Source organism: Seriola dumerili, unplaced genomic scaffold, assembly GCF_002260705.1.
Source record: "Seriola dumerili isolate Sdu_G_001 unplaced genomic scaffold, Sdu_1.0 BDQW01000264.1, whole genome shotgun sequence".
Lineage (NCBI taxonomy): Eukaryota > Metazoa > Chordata > Actinopteri > Carangiformes > Carangidae > Seriola > Seriola dumerili.
Window position 1 is genome coordinate 591881 of NW_019174519.1, and position 25327 is coordinate 617207.

The following is a 25327-nucleotide window of genomic DNA, read 5'->3' on the forward strand; positions in this document are numbered from 1 at the left end:
GTGTGTGAGCTGTATTGGGCTGGCTGCTTTGATTGACTTGGTGCATCTCATGTTCTATCCTACATGCTGTGATGATGATGATGATGCATCATGCCCCGCCCTCCCCTAGTGCTAGGGTTGCTTACCAATTTTTCCCTGTTCTTCCTGCCTGACTGTGGATGACCTGCTCTTCATCATCAACTTCATCTCTGTCTGTGAATCCAACCCTCCTGGATGATACTGCACAACTCTTCTTCTACTGACTGTGATTTGCTGCTGTGGCTGAATCCGGACATTACCATTGGATAATGCTGTACCCATGATGCTCTCCTGAACTCCTGCTCGTCCAATCTCGACTTTTTTTTACTGTTATATTTTTTTGTGCCTCATGCTGTGGGATGAACATGCTGGGTACATTCTGTGTTCGTACCTGTTCTGGTCTGATGGGCCTTCGGACTGCAAACCTTTTCCGACCTCTGCACTCCTTTCCTGGGATCACTGTGGCTCAGGTAGGCCTCTCTGCTGTCAGCATGAATGTGTTTGCAAACTGTCATGTTTAGTTTTCAAGTTTGTCACTAGTGACGACTAATGTAGCATCACACTGTGTTCCCAAAGTTCTTATCCTCTGGTGTGTGTGTGTGTGTGTGTGTGTGTGTGTGTGTGTGTGTGTGTGTGTGTGTGTGTGTGTGTGTGTGTGTGTGTGTGTGTGTGTGTGTGTGTGTGTGTGTGTGTGTGTGTGTGTGTCTGTGCGTGCATGCTGCAGATTGATGAAGAGGTAGCCAAACTGCTGGAGCTGAAAGCTCAGTTAGGAGGAGATGATGGCAAACATCAGTTTGTCCTGAAGACGGCAAAGGTGAGGCTCCTGTATTCACACACATGCATGTGATGCCCTCACCTCTTACCCTGTTTTCAATCACCTACAGGCTACACTGAGAAAAATGAAACAGTGGAAGAGGAAACAGTGAGGCTGTTTCTTATCCTCTAATCACTGAGCTGTGTGACTGTTCTGTTAGTGCTGTTTAGTTTTGATAAAACAAGAACTCATCCCTTTATTTAATCAATGCAAACATTTTCAACATTAAAAAGTGATTTTCAGAGACACAAACCAAATAAAGACTTTGTATGACTAAATCAGATGAATTAATATTCATACGAACATCTGATTATTCAGTATAAAAAATATATTTAAAAAAGAATCCCAGGAGTTACAGTCTGTGTTCTGTTACAGCAGGACCTTCCCTCAGATCAACACGAGCTGCCTGACCAGACACTCCACCACCTCGGTTCAGAATGTCTGCAGGGAAGATGCTGTGTAAACATGTTAGGCAGATCAGCCTGCTAGCGCTAGTGATAGCTTAGCAACCCTGGTTACATACAAGTCCTCACATTTTAATCTTCGGTTGACATAAAGAGGAGGTGACACTGCATCATTGATTTTTGTAGTAGAATAAATTCCTAAAACTCTCATTTCGATGTTCAACGTCAAATTCACTTTGTTTTAAAGAACTTTATGTAAAACTGAGTTGACAGACGGAAACACAGCACCTGTCTTTCTCTGTCAGGGAACCAGGGACTACAACCCCAAACAGATGGCCATCAGAGAGAAGGTGTTCAACACCATCATCAGGAGCTTCAAACGCCACGGAGCAGAGACCATAGACACGCCTGTGTTTGAGTTAAAGGTACGTTTTCAACACACCCGTGTTTGAGTTAAGAGAACATTTTCAGAGTCGTCAGGCTCATCATGTGTTAGCTGTTCATATAAAGTCCATCATCTTCCTGTTGGTGTGCAGGAGACGTTGACAGGGAAGTATGGAGAAGACTCCAAACTCATCTACGACCTTAAAGATCAAGGTGGAGAGCTGCTGTCCCTCAGATATGACCTCACTGTATCCTTCATGAGCCTAATTAACACCTTGTTTCACATAGACATAATTCTAGTAGACATTGTGTTATTTTGTCACATGCTAGTGGTTTATTGCTTTAAACTTTTTCTTGTACATTTTTTATGCACCCTCACCATTGTTACTGATGTTTTTTCTAGAATACACTATAGCGCCCCACACTAACCTCCTGTATCAGCCCATCTTCTCATGTTTGACCTACAGGAGCCACACTTCAATGTTTCTGTTCATCAGATTTGAGCTTCCTGTTCATAGTTATAAAATACTCGTGTGCTTTTAAACAAACTCTGTCTCACTGGACAACGGCACAGGAGTGGTACCACTGTACTATTCTGCAGCTGTTTTACTGAATTATTTTGACTCTTTCTGTTACCAACATGAAAGATGGCGACTGAAAATATCTGCAACATTGATAATTCTATTGTCTCATAAATGTCAGTGTGCTGCCTGCACGTTGTTGTCGTTTGTCTCAGCTGTGTTGTTGCTGCTTCTTAATTCTCAGTGAATTACAGATGCATTTAATCCATAAATCTGCTTCTGTCACTGATGGCACTGATGGAGAAACATCGTTAGAGTGAAGAAGCTTCTTATTCATGACAGTGCAACAGGTCAAACACATAAATCAACATCTGAACAAGAGATGTGGTGGAAGAACAGTTGTACTGCTACAGTGTCATCCTGTCACTGCATGCAGTTGTTGAATAAGAATTTTCATGAAAACAGGAATTAGTTCATTCATCGTTTGGTTTTTAATCTCTAATGAAAAATGTAATAATTTCATTGCAGTTCTCTTTATCAAAGTTTTAGGTTCATGTAGAATAAAAGGTCGTCAGTGAATACTTGTAATATAATAAATTAATATAAATGATCCCTGAGTTTCCTTCCTGAGCAGTGAGTGCTGTGTTGTCCTTGACCTGCCGTCTTTCAGGTGCCCTTCGCCCGTTACCTTGCAATGAACAAGATAACTAACATCAAGCGCTACCACATTGCTAAGGTCTATCGCCGTGACAACCCAGCTATGACTCGTGGACGCTACCGAGAGTTTTACCAATGTGTGAGTCATCGTCGCGTCTTTCTCTCCTGCAGGGACTGTGGGTCGAGTTACTCATGTGTTAGATCTTTAGGAATCTGACCGGGTTTAGTACACAACACAACACAGAGGGACACTACTACTGATCTACTTCAATTAATTAATGTGTGTGTGTGTGTGTGTCAGGATTTTGACATCGCAGGGCAGTATGACGCCATGATTCCAGACGCTGAATGTCTGAAGATCGTCCATGAGATCCTCAGTGAGCTGGACCTCGGAGACTTCCGTATCAAGGTAAGTCACATGACTTCAGGTGAATGTTCAGAAGAACAGAGTATGATCCTCACCTCTGTGACCTCCTCCTCCATCTGCAGGTCAACGACAGACGCATTCTCGACGGGATGTTTGCTGTGTGTGGAGTCCCAGATGACAAGTTCCGTACCATCTGTTCCACGGTTGATAAACTGGACAAGGTGTGGGGACTCATCCTGGGCTTTCAGTTCCAGGCTCAGTTCACCTCTTCATTTACAGGGACAGGTTTAGGTAGATCTGTAGATGGTACAACTGTTGGTATGAAGTCCAGATACTGGTTACTGTGATGTTGACCTTACTGTTGGTGTCTTCTATTTTATCAATGGTTGCTGTCTGGCTTTGACCCTCTTCCTCTTCCTCCTCCTGTAGATGGCCTGGGAGGACGTGAAGAAAGAGATGGTGAATGAGAAGGGCCTGTCAGAGGAGGCAGCTGACCAGATTGGGGAGTACGTCAGTATGCAGGGTGAGAGCTTCCTGTGATTCACACTAGATACAGATGTCAGTGGGATGTTGGTGCTTGTTTGAGCCACGCCAACTCCAGCCTCTAGTTACACTGTCATCAGAAGCAGCTGTTAGTGGTACTCTGAGCAGCTCAGACATCAGGCTGACCAAAGATATTTCATCTTTGGTCAGCCTGCTGTCCTATTTATCTGACAGCTACAGTTACTACTTACTGTGCTGATGGAAGATTTTACAAACAAAATGATCCGTTTATAAAACACAATACATAGCTACAAATTAAAATACACGACACTGTATACAGTAGACACAATGAACTCAGTGATCACTTTATTTGGTACAGTCTATTGTAATTCATTTCTGTTTATTATAGAGCTCAGGGTATCAGAATATTAGGAACATCTTGTGAATATAATTCAGTCCTGCACAGCACCACTATGAGCAATTATGTCATTAAGACCTCTGTGTCAACAACAACTGAACATTATATTATCATAACAGATCAGGTGTATTTGCTTTAATTGTACATGTAAGGGAAAAATCCAGTCACTTATTCAGCTCCTTTCAAACATTCAGTGGTTCAGACTTTGTGGGCAGCTAGTTAATGAAGAGTTAGCAGATGAAGCTAATGGACATAGTGGAGCAGTTTGCAGATGAAGATATTTCCCTGAGGAGTTGGCAGAAACCAAAAACAAGAGTGAGTTGATCAGGTGTTCACAAACACAACTCCACCTGCTGGATGTGTTAATACACACCTGTGTGTGTTGTAGGTGGGATGGACTTGGCAGAGCGGCTACTTCAGGATCAGAAGATGTCTCAGAGTAAACAGGCCTGTGCTGGTCTCTCTGACATCAAGCTGCTCTTCAGCTACCTGCAGCTCTTCCAGGTCACAGACAAGGTGAGTGATGGTATCACACCATAATACCTTCAACTTTTCCCATGTTTTCTCCTCCTCTCTTTACCCTGGTTCTGGTACCTGATTGTTTCACTCTGGCACTTTTTTTATTGTCCTGTGATGCTGTGTTGTCTCCAGGTGGTGTTTGACCTCAGTCTGGCTCGTGGTCTGGACTATTACACAGGAATCATTTATGAGGCAGTGCTGACTCAGGCAGGTGTGGCCCCGGTCTCCACTGAAACCCCACAGGGGGCTCCTGCAGAGGAGAGTGTCAGCGTGGGCAGCGTGGCTGGAGGGGGGCGCTACGACGGCCTGGTGGGCATGTTTGACCCTAAAGGCAGGAAAGTGCCATGTGTGGGCGTCAGCATCGGCATCGAGAGGGTCTTCTCCATCATGGAGCAGAAAGCTGAGGTGATGTCATCATCATCTTCGTTTCTCTGACCGGTTGAATTGTGTTTGCCTCAGGTGTTTAAGTGGTGTATTGATAATAAGCGTGAGTCAGACTGTGACATTGTTGTGTTGTTCAGGCTTCAGCAGAGAAGGTCCGGACCACAGAGGTTCAGGTGATGGTGGCATCGGCTCAGAAGAACCTGCTGGAGGAGAGACTCAAACTGGTCACTGAGCTCTGGAAGGCTGGCATTAAGGTGTGTGAGTGTTTTCTATGATCTGTACTAACTTTGTGCAGCCTGACAGGTTTTATGTTTCTTCCTTTTCTGGTTTTGTCTTTTAACCTCTGGCTGCTCTCGCCGGCCAAGTCTTGGTCCTGGTTCACACAGATTAAAGTTATGAACACAACCTGACTGTTGTAGTCCATCCACCTCAAAGTTGGATGTGTTGTTCACTCTGAAGCTTTTCTGCCACATAACATTAATAAAACACCCTCACCTACCTCAGGTCACCACAACACTTTAGAGAATGATGCTCTTCATTTTTATATGTTGACACCAGAACATTGTTACAGACAAATAACTTTAGTTTAAACGAGTGAGTTCAGAATGAATTACACAGGGGTTAGATAATATAGTGTAAAGCAGTGGTTCTCAAAGTGTAGTTCGGGGAGCTGGAGATATGCAGCAAAAATGTATTATTATTATTATATCATATTTTCACTATAATTTCACCCATAAGTAACACAATGACAGAGTGTATGAAGATTTGGTAATGGGTTTAAACACTTTCTGAAATAAAACATCTAAAACATCATCTCTGGTCGCATTTGTGTCAGTTTATGGTCTTTGATGTGAAAAAGTTTTGAGAACCACTGAGGTGTTAAGTTTCAAAAAAGTTGATTCTGATTCAAAGTTAGCTCTAGCATTAAGTAGCTTATAGCCAGCCAATTAGCTTCCTGTGTGTAGCAGCACAACATTAGCTTGATGTTTCCATGGTGAAAAATGGTAAGAGCTGATGATCCAGGTTTTAGAAGCAAACAGCTACACTAACTGTAAATATACAGCTGTGGCCCTCAGTGTAGCCTCAGTACACTCCATACATCTTTATGGCCTCAACAGCAGGATAAAGCATTGCTGAGGCAGAGAACACAGCTGTGTAAACAATATAATACTACACCTAAGAAATAATATATGTGATGATTGCAATCACATTATGATAATCACACTTTCACTATTTTAAATGCGATGCGTTATATGGATATTCGTATCAATATTGATGGACCAATTGATCATCCTTACATGTGATGTTTCCCCTTTCGAGTGTAGAGTTTTGTTGCAGAGTGAGTTGACAGCCATATTTATTAAGACTGTGTGTGTGTGTGTGTGCGTGTGCGTGTGTGTGTCCAGGCAGAGGTGATGTACAAGAAGAACCCCAAACTGCTGAGTCAGCTGCAGCATTGTGAGGAGTCAGGGATCCCCCTGGTGGCCATACTGGGAGAACAGGAGCTGAAAGATGGAGTGGTTAAACTACGAGTGGTGTCCACTAGAGAGGAGGTACACACACAGTGACACACACAGAAAATGTGTTCTCAGACACTGACACACTGGTGGCCCATGAAACTCTGCATTGGTGTGACTCAGTTCCCTCCATGACTGATGATGATCCAGCCCTGGACATTGGTTTAAAAAGTCTACTTCACTGAACAAATCTGTAGTGTAACTGACAGTGGTGTGTGCAGCTGTTGCTTCATGTGAGTTGTGTTAATGCACCAGTGTGACTGAGATTTTTCTCTACAGGTGTAACGCTGCCTCTAATACCTGATGTTTTATTGGAACATTGTTGTAAATGAGTGATCAGGATTATTTTCTCAATTATTGGTCCAGAGAATCTGTTCTACCATGACAGATCAATACTGTCATTTACAATGACATTTTAAACCTGATCACCCCTCCGACACCTAGTGTGGTTCTATAGAGGACTGTGACAGTACACTGGATATATACATATATGAAACATAACAGCTGGAGGTACACTGAGTTATACATGTGAGAACGTGGTTACATGACTGACCTCACTGCCTCTTCTTCATGTTCTCTCTCCTTAGTTTGACATCTGCAGAGCTGGTCTTCTGGATGAGATCAGGAGGAGGACCTCTGAGGCCTAGCTCTTCCTGTATCTAACCCCACCTCTATCACCTGATTGGTTCAAACACAAACGCTCTGCAGAATCTTACTCTAAAGTGCTTATCTCATCCTCTGTAGAGCATGTTGGAGCCCTGAAAACACATCAGTCTCATTTTCACACAGACAGCAGGTGGAGCTGTGACAGAGCAGTGGAGCTGACTTCAGGTTTATAACATGATGTTCTTGTTAAAGGGAGTAGCCATTAGAGAACATCCAGGGAATATGGTGTCATTTATATTTAATATGTTTGAATTCTGTGTCTGAGAGATGAGTACAGATCAATGATGTAAATCAAACTCCTCACGTCCAATCAGTGTCCCAGACTCCATAAAGCTGCTGCAGTTCATTTGGTCTTCATCACATGAATGATAAAAACACAGCGTTCCTGCAGGTGCTTTACCTGCTCAGGTGAGAACCTGTTAGAGACATTTACTCTGAACCATCAGACTCAACTAAAGGCTCATAACTTCATCAAACAGCTTCTTCTCTCCAGTGTCTGAAATAAACCTGTACATGTCATCATGGTGCCCAGATTCATGTGTTCACTGTGATATGAACTTGTTAGCTTGCTTAGTGTTACAGGTTTGTCTGGTGTCTATCTGACTACTGACTCTACTACTACTCCTCCAGTCGATCCATCCTGACATTTAGATTTATGTTTTCAGAGATGGTGTTAACAACCAGGTCAAATGGGATTGATTTTGTTTCTTTGAAGTAAATATGTTGCACTGATACTTTCAGGTGATTATTTTATTATTTAAAGTCCAAACCAGATCATTGAAAACAAAATGGACGACACCAGTCAAACTCTGAGAATCAAAGGGAATCTGATTTTCTTAAATGGCCTAATCCAGATTTTGTCACATTCATTAAACATATCTATTGTTAACTAACCTGACCACACTACCTCCACACACACAGACCTGACTGATGGAGCAATGAGACGGTCCCCTTCTTGCAGGTCTGCCGTGTTTAACTTAAAGGATAGGTGACATGACTAAATATGTCAGATTTTTTTGCTGGCGACAATCGGAGCTGGAGATATGTTTTCAGGTTGTTCGTCAGTCTCATTCTCATGAACCCGGTATCTGAGTAACACCTTGACAAAACTTGTTCAAATTTGGCACAAACATTCACTTGGACTCAAGGACGAGCTGATTAAATTTTGGTGGTCAAAGGTCAAGGGTCAGTCCGACCTCACAAACACTTTTTAGTCATAACTCAAGACTTCACAGCAATTATGACAAAATTTCACAAAAATGGTTCATATTTACTGTGACTCTGGATAAACAGGGATGTAACCTGAAACTAGTCTGAGTGGAGGAGGCAAACAACCACCAGGAGGTGATTCTAGTTTTTACATTGTGTTGGATATTTTAATGAATGCACAGAGTTTATTGTGCATAAAGACGCCTCAGAGGAGCCGGGTTCTCTCTGATGAATTAAGCCTCTATAACTTTATTATATTGTAGTGCAACTAATGGAAACTAAAACTTGGTATGAATCAACACCTATCACAACCGAAGCAACATCACTGCAGGATTCACTGTGAAGCAGGACTATTGAACTGGGTTTGTTTGTAGCCCAGTCTTCCTAACAAATTGGTAGAAATGGTGATTTGTAGTAAATTACATTGGGCTGGTGAACTGGGACAGAGGATCAGTATTGATGTATGCAGTCTATTCCCACCTTTATATTGTTTTTAATTGTCATTTATGGCAACATCAACCCACTCTAATGGTGGAAGTGGGTAAGCCAGCTCAATACCCTGTCTGGAGATAAGTTTGTTCTTGCAGCCAGACTCATGACACAATGTTCATAATTTCTCATTTAATTAAAATGAGGAACCAATAAACAGTAACACAAAACGCATGCATAAAACAAACCACAGAAGATCAAATCAGACAAACAAGTCTACTGCAACTACATTAAAACATGCAGAAATCAACCACATTTAAGATCAAACCTTTTTTAGATATTACATCATTAATCAAACAAACTGTCTGAAACAGTGCTGCAGGATGAGGCCTGTTATTTCCTGAGCTCATCAGTGGGAGAGCTGGTTACCGTGAACCCTCTGCAGGACCTGCTGGGCTGCAGCCTGCCGAGCTTCCTCCAGCGTACTGGTGGGAGTGGGTCCCGGCAAGATCATGACCAGGCCTTTGAATGGCACAGTTATCCCAGGGATACACACTTTGTAGATAAAGTAGAGGTATCCATCTGGCCCAGCATGGCTGCAGTACATCTCATACAGTGGCTGGCCGACCCCAGTCGCCTCACACACCTTCTGCAGGAGCATCACTGGGGCTGCTGCAGAAACTAGATGTCCCCCCTCAGAGGAGAAGGTGGAGGAGCAGGGGGAGTGTCGGGATACAGCGGGTCCTCCCACTGCTCTGCAGAAACCTGGAGGGATGGATGGATGGCGGGCCAGACGAGGGGGCAGGACTGAGGGCGGAGGAGAACTCAGGATGTGGTGCAGCGGCCTCAGGGGTGAAGCCAGGAGGCTCATTGAAGATTTCTGTGGAGGCAGCGGCTCGTCAGAGCTCGAGTTCACTGATGACTGCCACTTGATTGAGACGGTCAGCGCAAACTGCTTCTTGAATGCTGGATGTGGAGAGAAAAGGAAGTGCAGCAGTAAGGACCACAGTTACAGATCCTCCCTGACATGAAGCTTTACGTTAGCTTGACACCTTTTTCAATGTACTAAACCTTTTAGTCTTTGTCAATCTAATGAGAAACAGTTTGGGGAAGGAACCCTTGTGTTGGTTAAATAATGACTGATGTTTTCAAAATTTGCGCAGTTTTTCTTTTTGTGATTAGTTGAGTTGAGAAACTTTATCTACAGTCAGGTCCATAAGTATTTTGACAGTGACACATTTTTTTTTTTTTTTAATTTTGTGTCTACACCACCACAATAGATTTGAAATGAAGCAGTCAAGAGTTGATTTAAGTTTAGTCTTCCAGCTTTAATTCAGTGTGAAAACACTGCTCAATTGTGTCTTCCGAGGTCTTCCAGGCCCTTTGGTGTTGGTGAGCTTGCCTGTGCATTCCTGCTCATTAAGAATATACCAAATTCTTGATTTGGGCACTTGGGTTTGTTTTGGTTTTTCAGCCTAATGATGGCCTCCCTCACTTGTAGTGAAACCTCTTTGGACCGCATGCTGTTCCAGTTCCAGGAGCCAACTACTAAATGCAATTTCAACATTTGTAATGAACTCCAGACCTTTTATCTGTTTCATTTGTCATGGCATAATGAGGGAACACAACACACCTGGTCATAGAACTGCTTGTCAGTCAACCTTGAATAAAAGCAGAAATCAACTCTTGACTGCTTCATTTCAATTTATTATAGTGGTGTAAAGAGACAAAATTTTTAAAAATGTGTCACTGCCCAAACACTTATGGACCTGGCTGTATTTTTTGAAATGCTATCTACAAATTAATAATTTTTCAAATGAATTCAGCATTAAATGTAATGCATTGGATGATTTATTTCTCTATGTAAAACAAACAAAAAAACATTTATTCTCAAATTGCTGTTTTAAAACATGATTGTTTGCCCTCCTGCTACACATGTAGTTGTCTCGTAGTGTCTGTTGTCGGTTGGTTGTCATGTTGCTGTACCACCTCTTTTCAGTCAAGACTCTACAGGAAGTGTATTACATTGTTGGACTACAACTACCATTATACCATAGATGGAAATTCCAAAAAAAGGAAAAATTAAACAATAGTGGTATGTGTTTGGGCACTAAGTCAGTTAAACGTGGTGCAAATATTCTGCTTTGAAAAAGGGCAAAAAGGAAACACTGCACAGAGGGAAGAATGGACTCAAATTAATAGCAGGTTCTGGACATAAATGACCTCCAGTCAGTCCAGAAAAAGGCTGGATTCTACAACAGGACTATGATTCAAAGAGGACCTCAAAATCCACCATGAACACAAGAAACACAAGCTGAAGCTTTTGGAACAACCCCCACAGCTCCCTCTGTGTTATGCCCACTGACGTTTTCTTGTTCTGAAATAATTGATAAATCAGAACTTTTAAGATAGGATTAAGAATGACAACATCTCCTTTCTGTACGATCCATGAATAAATGCTCCACAACAGTGTAGATGAGACTGAAGTAGCTGTGTCCACTTCCACAAATGACAGTCTGAAACTGACTGATTCTTTGATCACTGTGAAAATTTCCTTGCTCTATTAAAACTGACTATAGAAGAGGTTGACGACATAATTGGGACCATATTTAAAGCAACACATTGACCCCGTGTATCAGTCCATCATCAGGAGGAGCTCACCTACCTTCCACCAGCATCTTCTTGGCCATAGAAGCAGTGTGGTGGGATAAGAAGGCGACTATAGCTGACACCCCCTCTATACCAGCCCCCGCCTTCAGAGACACTCTCTCCACCCCCTCTGCCAGCACACGCAGCACCTGGAGACAAAGATTAGTCACAGAGAGATGTTTACAAAGCAGTAGAAGGGCAGGAGTAGGACCGCTGTCATTTTCAGCTGTGAGGCTGAAAAATGAGACATCAATATTAAATATAAACTTTTAGACATTTCTGTTTTAAGTTCCCTTTGACACCATTGCCCATAAGCTTTAGACCAGCGGTGTGGAGTGAGGACCTGTAATATACTGTAAGTCAGTGGTTATTTTGTGCAGGTTGACCAGCCTCTCCTGTCTACACGTGTTCCCAGAGAAATTTCCATCCTTTTGAGGCTTTTGAGCAGGTCTGCTGACGTGCTGGTGGCTGGTATCCTGTACATAAACCAGAGCAGCTTATAGACCTCAGAGAGTCCTGTAGGTCATTCTCACTAAGATGCTGTGCTCTACCAGCTCTCCTGGTGCCCTGTGAAATATATTGTTGTTGTACTGTACTTGCAGTTCGTTCCTCAACTTCTGCTCATCAAAGAATGGATTTGTTTTCATCAGCCACTGACTGCTGGGAAATGATGCAAACGATGTGATGCTGTGGTGCTCCAAATCTGCAAACCTTTGGGTCATGTGCAGTACCACGCTGTCAACAAGCTGGAGGTAAAGACGTCACAAAGACACAGCAGTTTCCTCGTCTCCCTCTGGTTGCTGGTTAACCTCCTGCTCATCATGAAGGCCTCTGAACATCTCATCTCTTTTTGTGGCTTTGAAAGCGCTGAGTGCGCTATTGACATTACTGTCACTTTTTGATGTCCCCTATCTTACTTTGCAGAACTTAGAAGAGTGGTTCATTAGGCTGACTGAAAGACACCAAGCAGGAAGGTAAAGTTAAAATCTTCTTGCTTTCATGATGCACTTTGTGCAGTGGTTTGTCCCCTGTCATGATCTTATTGAAAGCAATGAAGAGCGACCTGCATCCTTCATGGATGGATTCACACAGTGATGCCTATCTCTTACATGAACAGGAAAAATATTGATAATGACATCAAGACTGGCAAAAAACTGTTTGGCTGCTTGAATGTTATTTGTGCCTTGTACTAAAACCATTTACATTTATTCATCTGTCAGATGCTTTTATCCAAAATGACTTACAGTGAGGGACATCACTAAAGCTTCAGTGCAGTAGGAGACATTGGTGTAAGGACTAAACACTACATCTATTTAATAAATGAAGGAGATCAGGTAAAGAAGTGCAGGACTGCTGCATTCTGGACCATCTGTAAGGTATTCACTGTGTGAAGGGAGGTCCACCAGAAGAGCACTGCAGTAGTCCAGGTGAGAGATAACCATGGTTTGGACCAAGAGCTGGGTAGAGTACTGAGTCAGGTAAGACCAGATTTTTCTGATGTTGTACAGAGCAAAGAGACACGACCAGGAGACGGATACAACATGGTCAGAGAAGGAGAGCTGGTCATCAAACATGAGACCAGGTTTCTCTAAACCTTGGTTGAGCACAGAGATGAAGAGCTGATTTTGATATAGATATGATGATAGGAAAGATTGATTGGCTGGGATGACTAAGAGTTTCTCAGTCTCAGAGAAAGGACATGATCTGCACAGAGACAGTGGGGTCATCTGGTGGGAACGACAGGTATAATGACAGGTATAGATGGCGTCGTCTGCATAGCAGTGATATGAGAAGCCATGTGAGTGGATAATTGGACCCAAGGAGGTGGTGTATATTACAAAAAGGAGGGGTCCCAGTACCGATCCTTGGGGCACTCCTGCTGGTCTCCCACTGGACCAAAGCTTTAGTGGTGTCCCTCACTTACAAATCTCTTTGGATAAAAGTGACCAGTAAATGTGAGAGTAAATGTGAATGTGAATGATGTCTGAATGCACCGTGAGTCTATCTTTGTGAAACTGATCTCAGCCAGATCATTATAACCTTCATGAGGGGAAAAGTTATTGCAGGACAGTTGCATTAGAAATGATTAGTTTTAGCTGCTGAGTGTGTTTTCCTGTCATGCTATCACAAAGACGAGCTATAGTGCTACCATACCTGCAGTAGGTCCTCTTGCCTAGTGGTAGCTGGCAGGTCTTCGATACAGAGGTGTCTCTTCTCTGTGCTGCGGTGGACACTGAGGCGGAAGCCAGGCTCCAGCATGTGGCCGTGCAGCAGGCGGATCGCGTCAGCAGCGACACCTGACGAGCTGTATTTGGCGTATGCGAAGCCGCGGTTCTGCCCACTGAAGTTCATCATGAGCCTGAACTCCCAGAGCGGGCCCACGGAGCTGAACAGGGGGATCAGCAGGTCTTCGTAGGCGTCCCGTGGGATCTGGCTAATGAAGACCTCACAGCGGGCTCCTGGGGTGGGACCGTCCCACACTGACAGTGGAATAGACAGGAGATGCCACCTGATCATTTGATCTATCAATCACATGGGTTCATCAGCTCAAGTAAGAAATGAAACTATTTTACTTGCTACGTTGTCAGCTAACATCTCTAATAAAGAATAAGGCAGAAGGTATTTGATCTTACATTCTTGGCATCAATCTAACAATCATCATCTTTGTAGCCACTGCCTGACAGAGCATTTAGTATGTGCCATAGACTTCAGTATCAAAACATAGTGTGGCATTCTTCATTTACTTGGCTCCATTTTTCTGAACACAAAATGCTATACTCTTAATTTTGACTTCAAAATCTCACACTTAGGGGTGGAGACCTGGTATTAAACGGGCCCAGGGCTAAATCTTTTAAAACCATAGAATTGATAAGTTCTGATGTTATCAGTTCTGCTCTCTGCACTGGAGAAATTAAGAAAATAGTTAAGCCTCACACACGCTGGAGCACTGTGCAGCACACAAACACACAGACACTGCTCTTAGTGATGACGGCAGAGAGAACTGATCACTCAAAAGTGTGGGTCAGTGTTTTGCATGTAATGGTGAAAGCATGAGAAATTTGTTGAACATTAGTCACATACAGGTGGAGAAATGCTCTGTTTTCCACTGGAGAGGGGGTGGGGATTTAATGATCAGGGGTCTGCCGGAAAGTGATAAGGTTAGTGACCAAAGACACATGCAGCTTTTCACAGTTCATTCAGTGTAATAACACTATACAGGAGTGGTTCCCAACCAGTGGGCTGGGGGCCTTTGGTGTCCTGTGGATGTATTCCATGTGGGCTGAGAAATCATTTGCAAAACAGAAAAGAAGAAAAGAAAGAGATAAGAAAAGAAGTGCAGGTAAAGATTGCCGTAGGGCTGCAACTAACAATTATTTGAATAATCGATTAATTGGTTGATTATTTTTCGATTAATTGATGAATCAGATAAAGAAAAATGTGTTTTTTAATTCCATCCCTTTATTCAAAAATAGAACATTCTTTCAAATTGACAACAGTGCAGAGAAAGTGCAGACACAACAGGTTGTTGCTCGAACGTCCCTGAGCTGTTCAACTAATAAATTATAAATAATAACTAAAAAAAATAAATAAAACACAAACTGACAAGCTTTGCTACATCAAGTAACTTTAACAACAGGCCATGGACTAACACTACACTGCTTGGACTACACGCACTAAAAATGTTGCTAGACAAACTGAAACTTTTACCATCTGAGCGCTCCCACTGTCGTTAGCTAGCTAACGTTAGTTTAATGAACGTCTCGTGCTTGTCAAGATGGATCACGAGGAAACACCACCATGAGACAAACTACCAGAGAGACTAACGTTACGTTTCCTCATTTCAAAACGGAACGTGGGATTTTATTGTGACTTACCCTGCTGTAAGGCTCCCTTCCTCCTCCTCTGCTCCACCTCAGCCATGCTCACTCAACTGTTTACATGTAATGTAAACAGCTCTGTGAGACAGCAATAATTGTGTGACACAACGAATCGATAATGAAATTTGTTGCCAACACTTTCAATAATCGATTTTATCGATTTGTTGTTGCGGCTCTAGTTAGCAATAAGAGCTACTTAGACATGTTAGGGTGTTAGGTGTTAGGAGAGGTGCTCCTCTCTGAAGAGATGAGTCTTAGCATTACTGACTGAAGTTGATTGAAGGGAGGTTCACCAGAAGAGCACTGCAGTAGTCCAGGGGAGAGATAACCATGGTCTGGACCAAGCGCTGGGTGGAGAGCTGAGTCAGCTAACCTGATTTTTCTGATGTTGTACAGAGCAAAGAGACACGACCAGGAGACGGATACAACATGGTCAGAGAAGAAGAGCTGGTCATCAAACATGACACCAGGTTTCCCTAGACCTTGGCTGGGGTCAGAGATGAAGAGGTGATTTTATACTGATATCATGATGGAAAGATTGTTGGCCGGGACAACTAACAGTTCAGTCTTAGAGAAGTTTAGTTGAAGGTGGTGTTCCTTCATCCATGTGGATGTGTCAGAGAGACAAGACTAGATCTGCTCAGAGACAGTGGGGTTGTCTGGTGATAATAACAGGTTTAGTTTGGTGTCGTCTGCATAGGAGTGATATGAGAAGTCATGCAGGAGGATAACTGGACCCAAGGAGGTAGAGTATATTACAAAGAGGAGGGGTCCCAGTACTGAAGGGGATGGGATATGGAGGTTTGTTCTTGCCTTGAGACACTGAAGGAGACCAGTGAGATAGGATTCAAACCAAGAAAGGTCTTTACTGAGATGTCAGAGAGAACAGACAGCAGCATGAAGTGGTTCACTATCAAAACCTGCTGAGAGGTCCAGTAAGATCAGAACTGAGGACTGACCTGCAGCTCTTAGGACTTCTGTCACAGACAACAGAGCTGTTTCAGTGGAGTGGCTGCTCTTAAAGTCTGACTGACCTGGATCAAGGAGGTCATTCTGTGAGAGGAATTCTGAGACCTGACTCATTCTATACACTTAGATAAGAATGGAAGCAGTGAGACAGGTCTATAGTTCTCCACTTAAGCAGGGTCCAGTGAGGGTCTTTTGATCAGAGGAGTTACCCAAACCAGTTTGAAAGCAGTTGAAAATTCCTGAAGCCAGTGACGCATTGAACACGTGTGAATGCTGGTACAACTGTGGGAGATATTGGAGTTTTGTGGGAATGGGGTTCAGTGCACATGTAGTAGGACGGCTGTTGATGAGGAGTTGGGACACATCGTTCTCAGTGAGAGGGCTAAATGAGAGAAATCATGAGTCCTTTACTTGTGGATACCTGGATGAACAACCAGATGATAGACTGGAGCCCTGCACTCAGCTAGAGGGCTGAGTGAGGTACTCAACAGATGAGGCAGAGAGGGACATGACAGCGATGTGGAGAGTGTCCTTAACACTAGGACCGCCAACATTCGAACACCCCCTTTAAGCGCCGCGAGGTCCGCCAGACCACTATACGTATTTTCATTGATTGTGTGTTTTAACCTTGCAGGTGTACGGGGATATAGGAAACAACTTACTGTCACATAGTCAGGTAATCAGTCATTATTTAGTGTAAGCTACCTGTTCAACAGTTAAACACGAGATAATTACTAGGAAAAGGAGATAAAAATGATTCAAGGATCACAGAGAATGGCTGCGGGGAATACTGCTGCTGCGTGTTTCGCGAATTTGCCGCACAATACTAAAATATATTAAGCCTACACTTAAAACTTGTAACTTACTTCATTGCAGGTAGGCTATATGTATTTTAATAAACACACGCTCAATAAAAGAGACAAACTCAGAAACAATGGGGGATAGTAATAATAATAATATTTTAATATAACAACAACAACAACAACAATATATATAAATAATACAATTATTCACAATGTAATACAATACAATATCAGGCTATATAATAACAATGGTAATAATAATAAGAACAATAATAATAATAATAATAATAATAATATTAATTAATTTTCCAACCCGCTTGTCCTCGGTTGCGGGGGCTGAAGCCAATGTTACTGGGAAAGAGGTGTTATATTAATATTGATAATATTGATTATTTATTTTATGCGTCAAATAAACAAACGTATAAACAGACATAGAAACAACAAACCAGGAATACCCTAAACAAAAATAAGTCTAAAAACAATAACTAGGCTATCTATACTAAATACTATAACTATATCTAGGGCAGTGGCACACAGTTGGAGCAAAAGCTCTCCACCCTTACTGTGCACTTCCCACACACAGGTCGCTCGCATCCTTGACAGCACACCTTTGTTTTGTTCTGCCGGCAGTGGCTGTTGATCTGACACTGCCTTCTTTGGTGACTCTGTTGCGGTTCTGTGGGTAGACCTGCTGGACCAGACATGGCGCAAACGTGTTCCGCTCGCAGTTCTTTTGCCAACTGCAAGATAAATGCTCGTCTGGCGATGCTGATGGACATGCACTTTTGGAATAAGATGTGGGCGTTTATTGCAGCCATGTCCAGGAGATTGAAGAACACGGCTACTGGCCATCTTCGTGTTGCCCCTTTCACTGAATAGAGCCGTGCCATTTGGTCGAGCACGTCAACCCCGACCTATAATGATAGAAATTAGTGCAAGCAAGCAAATATGTTTGTAATAACAGTAGCCTACTATAACAACAGCAATTGTCACAGCCTACATGCAATGCAGCCCAAAGTGCTTCACAATATCAACATAATGACATCACAGCAATAATTTATTTAAAAACAAATCATGAATAATTATTCCTATGATAAAACCCATCACATATACCTTTGTGGTGTTATAATAGGTGACTGTCTCCGGCTTTTTTTTCTGATCACTCCCGATGGACACACACTGGTGCATGGAGCTGAGGAGTGCGACGCTCTTTCGAGGTTTCCCTTGATAAATAGTCAGAGTGGTACGTTCATGCCTCAGGACCTTGGTGGAATACAGCTCCTCTCTGCTGCTGGACTGAAGGAGGAAGTTCCCTTCTGGCCTTGTTCACTGTGCCAACCAGGCTGGTGTTCCTCTTCAGCAGGTTCTTGGCGAGGGTGAGGGACGTGAAAAAGTTGTCGGTGGTGATATTTCTTCCCTTCCCAGCCTCATCACAACATTTTCGCCCACCCTTTGTTCTGCTGGCCTCGTATCATCTCTGCCGAGGTATGGGAAGGCATTTAGCATGTACTTAGTTTCCAGCTGCAGCTAACCAAAATTTTATTCCAAATTTATCTGGCTTGTTTGCCATGTATTGAGTGAAGCGGCACCGTGCTTTTGTTGGGAACAGCTGCTCATCGACTGTGATGTTAGCCCCAGGTTTATAACACGCAAGACAGTTGCTTACAAATCTCCCCCACACCTCTGACATCAAAGCAAACTTGTCACTGGAGAGACGGGCACGCCTGCTCTCCTTCTTGTCAAAGCGCAGGTGGCGCATTATATCTCTCCCTGCACGGGTACCGGCTCCTTGGCATCCGTGGAGTTGAAGAAGGGCCAACCCCCATTCCTCGGACCAAAAGCTCTCCATTCAATATTCTTATTGTACACTCTAACAAAAAGAAGAGCGAGGAATGCCTTCAGCTCGCTCACCAGAGAGATTCCACTAGACAGTTCTCTTCACACGATGAGCCTCTGCCACAGTGCAGACTCAAAATATATATTCTAACGTTTGCCTGTCAAGCAAGCGACAAAAACGTGCTCTGGAAGCCATCTATAATTGCGCTAGCAAACGCGTGTCAGACCTGTGCGGACGAGGTTGGATGCAACTCAGATTGTTCCTCTTTCCCCAGCTCACATGGGCTCGGACTGCCAAAACATTAAATTAGGAAAAATGTGTGTAGAAGAGTGTACATAATTATTCCACCGTGCTGCCTAACTAGCGTTATAAAATGGCGTACTTACTTTGTAAGAAAATATTTTCGTTTTCAAATAATATATTTTCGTTGCCTGAGATATAGATATAATAAACATAGTGATGTACTATTTAACGTTTGCTGTTTTGGTGCACAGCAGAGTAAGCACTCGCATCTGGAGATGTTGAGCCCTCTTCTGGTGTCAGTACATGCCGGTGTGGCACTGTGAGATTTTCCAACATTGTGATTTATTTAATTATTTATTTATGTATTTATTATATGCAATTTCACATGAAATGAAAACAGCCATAAGTGTTTTACAATAACCATCCTACCTGGAGATGAGTGTGCAGCGCTGGCCAAGACCAGGTGAAGCTTGTGTTACTGGACTGGGTGGTTGCATGTTGAGATATATTAGGTTATCATTATAATCCTTTAAAAAAAAAAAATGTGATGATAATGTTAGATGTTTCTCACTGTTTACAGCCTATACTATTTACAAAATCAGTATCTAGTTTGTAACCAATTAGTCAATAACCTAAAATGTAGGCTAGCCTTTTGTCTGCCAGGCCCGGAAAGCTTGGCACAGAGCCAAGCTTTCCCGGGCTTGGTGTCAGCTCCATAAAACAAATAAATTAATAAAATTAATGAAAAAAAATAGATAATTGATAATAATGATAACGATAACAACAATGACAATAATAGGTAATAATAACCTGGAGTGGATACAGATGGGGCAGCTGGCACAAATTTATGTTTTGACGCGGGGGTCGGAGCTCTCCTCCTCCTCACTGCAATCCAGGTCGCTGAGGTCCATCTCTCCACCATCAGAGTCCTCCTCGCTCAGTTGATGTATCATCATCAAAGCCTCATCAGCGGTGTATCTTTGGCGTTTTCTTCCTCTCTCCATTTTCAGATCTTTGTTTTATAGGCTAGCTAGCTCTTTTACTGAATTATAGAATAAATAACGAACATAAATAACAAAGCTTCTTCTTCTCTCTCTCTCCTTGGATAGGTTTTTTGTCAAATGTAGCTAAATAATAGACCCGCGAATTATAAAACGCAAAAACAAATGTATTTTACTTAGTTTATAGAATAAATAACAATGATAAATCACAAAGCTTCTTCTTCTCTCTCTCTCCCCAGGATATGTTTCTTGTCAAATGTAGCTAAATAATAGACCCGCGAATCATAAAGCGCAAAACAAACCCCGCAAAATGTAACAAGTCAGCTGCGGTACTTGTGACCGCAGGGCGGAGAGAGGTATAAATGCTCAGAAATCCTGTGTCTTTTATTGTACCATCTTATGGGCTTCAGGAAATATTAAAAACACATATTTAGGAAAAGTCATGGGCTGAAAGGCTTGTAGCTTTTATTTAAACTGAGTTATTTACATTTTAACAACCCAAACAGTCTGTCAGACCGTCTCCGTGGTTCTAGTGTTAACCAGGGGAGACTAGTTGTCTCTGAGAGGTTCAGAGAATAGGCAGCTGATGTCCGCCACCTTTTCAGTGAAGGAGGAGGCAAACAGGTTTGTGTCTGGTGGGAGTGGTGAAGGATCGAGTAAAGTTGTGAAGGTGGAAAATAGTTTCAGAGTGTCTTTACTGTTCCTCGTCCAGAGTATTTTCTGTTGCTAATCAACTTCAGAGGAGACAATCTGCTTCCTGTTTACACCAGCACGCATATGCCTGGTGTATGAATGGTCATGTGATATGTTTTCAGGTGTGTTAGTATGGAAGGAGATTATTTGTGATCAAAAGCTAAAACACTCATTTGGATGGAGATTGTTTCATTCTAAGATGAAATGAATTAGTGTGGACGTAGCCTGCATCAATACGCAGACCTACAGTGAATCAAGATTTTGCCCATTTGACAACAATAGAAAAAAAACATGTGGTGGTCAATGTTGATTTTGTGGCAAGCTGCCATGATAAACACTGCATCTAGTGCTGAGGTTGGTTTGTCTGCTCTGGGCTACTGTAGAAACATGGTGGTACAACACAGAGAGCCTGCCATGTTATTATGAGGACCTGCTCCCTGTGTATATAAGAAGAACTTATTCCAACATAACAGAAACAAAACGACTGATTATACACTATTGAAAACATAATGATTAACATTACATCCCATGTCTGCTGATAGATCCCTCTGAATCCTACACACTGGTCCTTTGATATAAAGTAGTATGAATAACATCTAATGAAATTCATCTTCAGTCACAGTCCAGATTTCTGTATCTCCTAGTTTCTCCAAGCAGCTAGCTTCACTGTGATCCTGTGTAAGGATGTGATCCTCTCTTACCCTCAGGTGGTCCTCCATATCTTCTCTGCCCATTCACTTGAGTCAGTTTTGTATTAGTTGTTTTCAGCCACGTCTCCAGCGCCTGCACACGCTCAAGGTTCAGCACCTGATGGGAAAACAGAGTGGGATCAATTCATCAGTGACAGCAGCTCTAATAATCATAATCAGTAAATATATACTTCACACACACACACACACACACACACACACACACACACACACACACACACACACACACACACACCTCAGTAGATTACATTGACAACAGCTGGGTTACATATACGTATTATTATTATTATTAGACGTCACAGTGGTTTTTTGTCATTGTTAGATTGACTTTAAATTATGATTTTTCCAGGTCTTCAAGGCGATCTGATCTTCTAACTCTCACTGATGGACCTTGAACAAAAATCCCTGTACACTGGAGTGACGTGCACTAGGGTTGGTAGGAAGTCAATGGCAGACTTCATCCACAGTGAAACTGGTGAAAAGATTTCCTGTGTCTCTCCCAGTTCACACAGGTGGTCTTTAACACTTAATGCAGAGCACTGCATTTATTAAGCACTGTAGTCCTATAACATTTACTCTTGTAAAATTTACTCCTATAACATTTACTCCTGTAACATGTACTCCTATAACATTGACTCCTGTAACATTTACTCCTGTAACATTTACTCCTATAACATTTACTCCTGTAACATTTACTCCTGTAACATGTACTCCTATAATATTTATTCCTGTAACGACTCCTATAACATTGACTCCTATAACATGTACTCCTGTAACATTTACTCCTGTAAAATTTACTCCTATAACATTTACTCCTGTAACATTTAATCCTGTAACATTTATTCCTATAACATGTTGTCCTCTAACATTCACTCCTATAACATGTACTCCTGTAACATTTTCTCCTGTAACATGTACTTTTATAACATTTACTCCTGTAACATGTACTCCTATAACATTTATTCCTGTAACATTTACTCCTGTACATCAAATCGATGCAGCATAACTAGAGATATCATGTTTTTCATTCCACACATTCTTCTAAGTTAAAATTTGTTGCCTAGATCACCCACAATGCAACTTGACCACCTACAGTCCAGTCAGGATTAGGGTGTTTTATCGTAGAGCTTGGTACTGTCGTAGGTCTGGGAGGCTCACTTCTTTCTTTCACCTCCAGTTTTTTAGGTTTCAGAATTCAGTCTGATCTGACGATGACTCAAGTGACATCACCTGAGGACATTTATCTGACTTCTCACAGCTCCCTCTGGAGACACTAAAGGCCTTGTACAGGCACAACTTTATAAGAGCTGCATGCAAGACAGCAACTAATCATTTATCAATGTGGTGATTATTTTCTCTCTTACTTGTTTGATCTTTTAAAACATTAGAAAACTGTGAAAGATCCTTTACAATATAGAGCACAAGGTGATATCATCACATGTCATGTAATGAAAATCCTCAGAAATATTCAAATAAATAAAAATCAATTATCAAAACAGATGTAGATCAATTTTATTTTGGTGACTTAACAGTTAAAATCAAAAAAATCTATCAAAAAATCTCTGCAGCAGCAATTGCAACATTACCATTTTTGCATTAGATTGTATCAACATTTTTCTTCTCACACAGTGACCAATGATGTCTTGTTATTTCCTCAGATTATTATCTTTCAAAAATCAAAGTCATTCCTCAAACATCATTAGAGTTGAATTGGTACTGATATGAGTCTCAAAAGTACCTCTGATCCTGATACCATGTCATTTAATAATAAATTAATAAACCATTGTTTCACACCAGGAAATCAATTCTTCTCCACTCTAAAACTGTAACCCACATGGGAAGTTTCAATGTGCAGCCACTGACAGAACAGGTTTTGGGTAAATAGTGTAACATTAGCAAAATGTCAGCAATTTGGCAGTCAGATTAGCTAATAAAGAGATTATATTCAATTCATGTATCTCTTCATGTTTTACAAAAAGTGTAACCTGAGGCACACAACACTGACAGTGATCATATCACATCCACACAGGGTCAGTACAGCTGTTAAAATCATTAAAATGATTTTAAATGCAGAGGTATCAGCTGCTAAACACGTTCAGGTATCAGAATCAGATCATTTCCACGTCACATCATCAGTACTGAGGCATTCAGTCACTATTGTTCAGTTTTACATTTGCAACGATCACCTGACCAAGAACTACCTAGTTAACAAAGCACCATATACAGTCAAATGTGGTGTTGTTATTGTGTTTTACACTAACTTCACTACAGTATAAAATAAACTGATTTTAAATGTTCTGGACTGTAAACCAGTAAAATCAACATCCTTTCAAAACTATTGATGATGCAGATGATTCTGTAAACACTGCAACATGGTCAATTCAACAGAACCAGTAAATTGTGTTAGTCCACCGTCAGGAACATGTAAACTGCCTAAAGGTGGGAAACGTTTATCTAAAACCCTCAGGTGTCTGTTGGTCCTGGTCAGGTGTGTTCACTTTCAAACCCCGGGAGCGGGAGTTTTATTAACTTAATGAGCAGCAGGTGAGGCTCAACCAAACCTGACACCGGAAAAGAAGAACTTTTGAAAAGCAACAGACAGCACGAGGACACAGTGTGTTTATAAACAGCTCTAGAAGCGCGATACAAACTATTCACTTAGTCAAGTCCAAGCTCGGACCAGGTTTTACTATCTCTAACCGGACCAGGTTTTACTATGTCTAACCGGACCAGGTTTTACTATGTCTAACCGGACCTGGTTTTACTATGTCTAATCGGACCACGTCCTGTTAACTAATAAACGACCAGTTTATCAGAGGACCAGGGTCCAACATGGAAACGTTACCTGGCTCTTCTTGTTCTCCATCAGCTCCACCATCACTATGCTCCGCGGACACTGACGCCACTCTGTTGCCCACTGGCTGGAGAAGGCGTGGCTGCACCTGGATCCCTCCCATTATTGGACAGCAAGGTCCGCTCGATACCGCCCACCTTCCACCGTCCAGTCAGTACCGTGGGCTCTGAGCCTGCCCACATACTGATTATTGATTACTGATTTGATCAGTTGAAATCTGTGCGACCTGAACCTACCTTACCTTAATCTGCTAACATACCACAATTTACATAACCTTACAAACTTTAGTGTCTAAAATATCATAGAAATTGTATTGAAATTAAATAGGACGGAAACCAACATGACAGGAGAGAGCGTTTTTAATCCTCTACACACTGAGCAGCAGGGACTTGAAATGTAGCAGGATAAACTTAATAAATGTTTTTTCACATATATACAAAGGCCCACAAAGATTTCATAAAGAAAATGTTGACTGAATAAAAACATTTGCTTTTGAAAGATGTCACAGTAACTTCCATAGGCTGACCCATCTGTTAGGTACATACATGCTAAATGAACAGGGGTTAGAAGATGTGGGCTGTGGAGGAGAGAGGCACCTTGTTTAGCTGATATGTACTATGTAATATTTTTACATTTGTGAGTTTCTTTGGTCACTTGGGTCGGTTCCGCAGCTATCTTGCTGATGATTTGCAAGGCACTCTGGGAAATATTTCATAACACTCCGTTTGAAGTGTGCACCTGAAAAATCTTCATTTGAAGGGCCAATTAGCCCTTACACTTCACCCTACCCCGCTATCTCAACAAGAATCGGGACACCCTACGCCTAAGCGTGAATGCGCAAAACGGAGGGGTAGGGCTAAGTGGTAGGGGCAAGAGGTGAAATGGGATTGAGTCTAAGTT

At 42.0% G+C, this 25327-nt stretch overlaps 2 protein-coding genes across 5 annotated transcripts in view; one reads left to right on the plus strand and one right to left on the minus strand.

Moving 5' to 3' along the window:
- The window catches only part of hars (histidyl-tRNA synthetase), a 13945-nt gene extending 6266 nt beyond the window's left edge, over positions 1–7679 (plus strand). For 3 of the 4 annotated variants that reach the window (XM_022757079.1, XM_022757080.1, XM_022757078.1), the window contains exons 2-13: positions 743–832; positions 1542–1661; positions 1773–1868; positions 2812–2937; positions 3100–3207; positions 3288–3386; positions 3595–3688; positions 4455–4582; positions 4718–4990; positions 5107–5223; positions 6376–6522; positions 7074–7679. In XM_022757079.1, the coding sequence (XP_022612800.1) occupies positions 743–832; positions 1542–1661; positions 1773–1868; positions 2812–2937; positions 3100–3207; positions 3288–3386; positions 3595–3688; positions 4455–4582; positions 4718–4990; positions 5107–5223; positions 6376–6522; positions 7074–7133 (1458 nt within the window). In that variant the 3' untranslated portion in view covers positions 7134–7679. Of the gene's footprint in view, positions 1–109; positions 489–742; positions 833–1541; positions 1662–1772; positions 1869–2811; positions 2938–3099; positions 3208–3287; positions 3387–3594; positions 3689–4454; positions 4583–4717; positions 4991–5106; positions 5224–6375; positions 6523–7073 lie in introns of all 4 variants that reach the window. The other variant, XM_022757077.1, reaches the window with a different exon arrangement.
- Positions 7680–9199: 1520 nt separating this feature from the next.
- Positions 9200–24451, minus strand: LOC111230405 (dead end protein 1-like). The gene is made up of 5 exons (XM_022757135.1): positions 24419–24451; positions 21565–21670; positions 13594–13919; positions 11456–11588; positions 9200–9756 (listed from the first exon to the last, which is right to left on the minus strand). Exons 1-5 carry the CDS (start codon positions 24449–24451, stop codon positions 9200–9202), a joined length of 1155 nt encoding a protein of 384 aa, XP_022612856.1.
- Between the last annotated feature and the right edge of the window lie 876 nt (positions 24452–25327).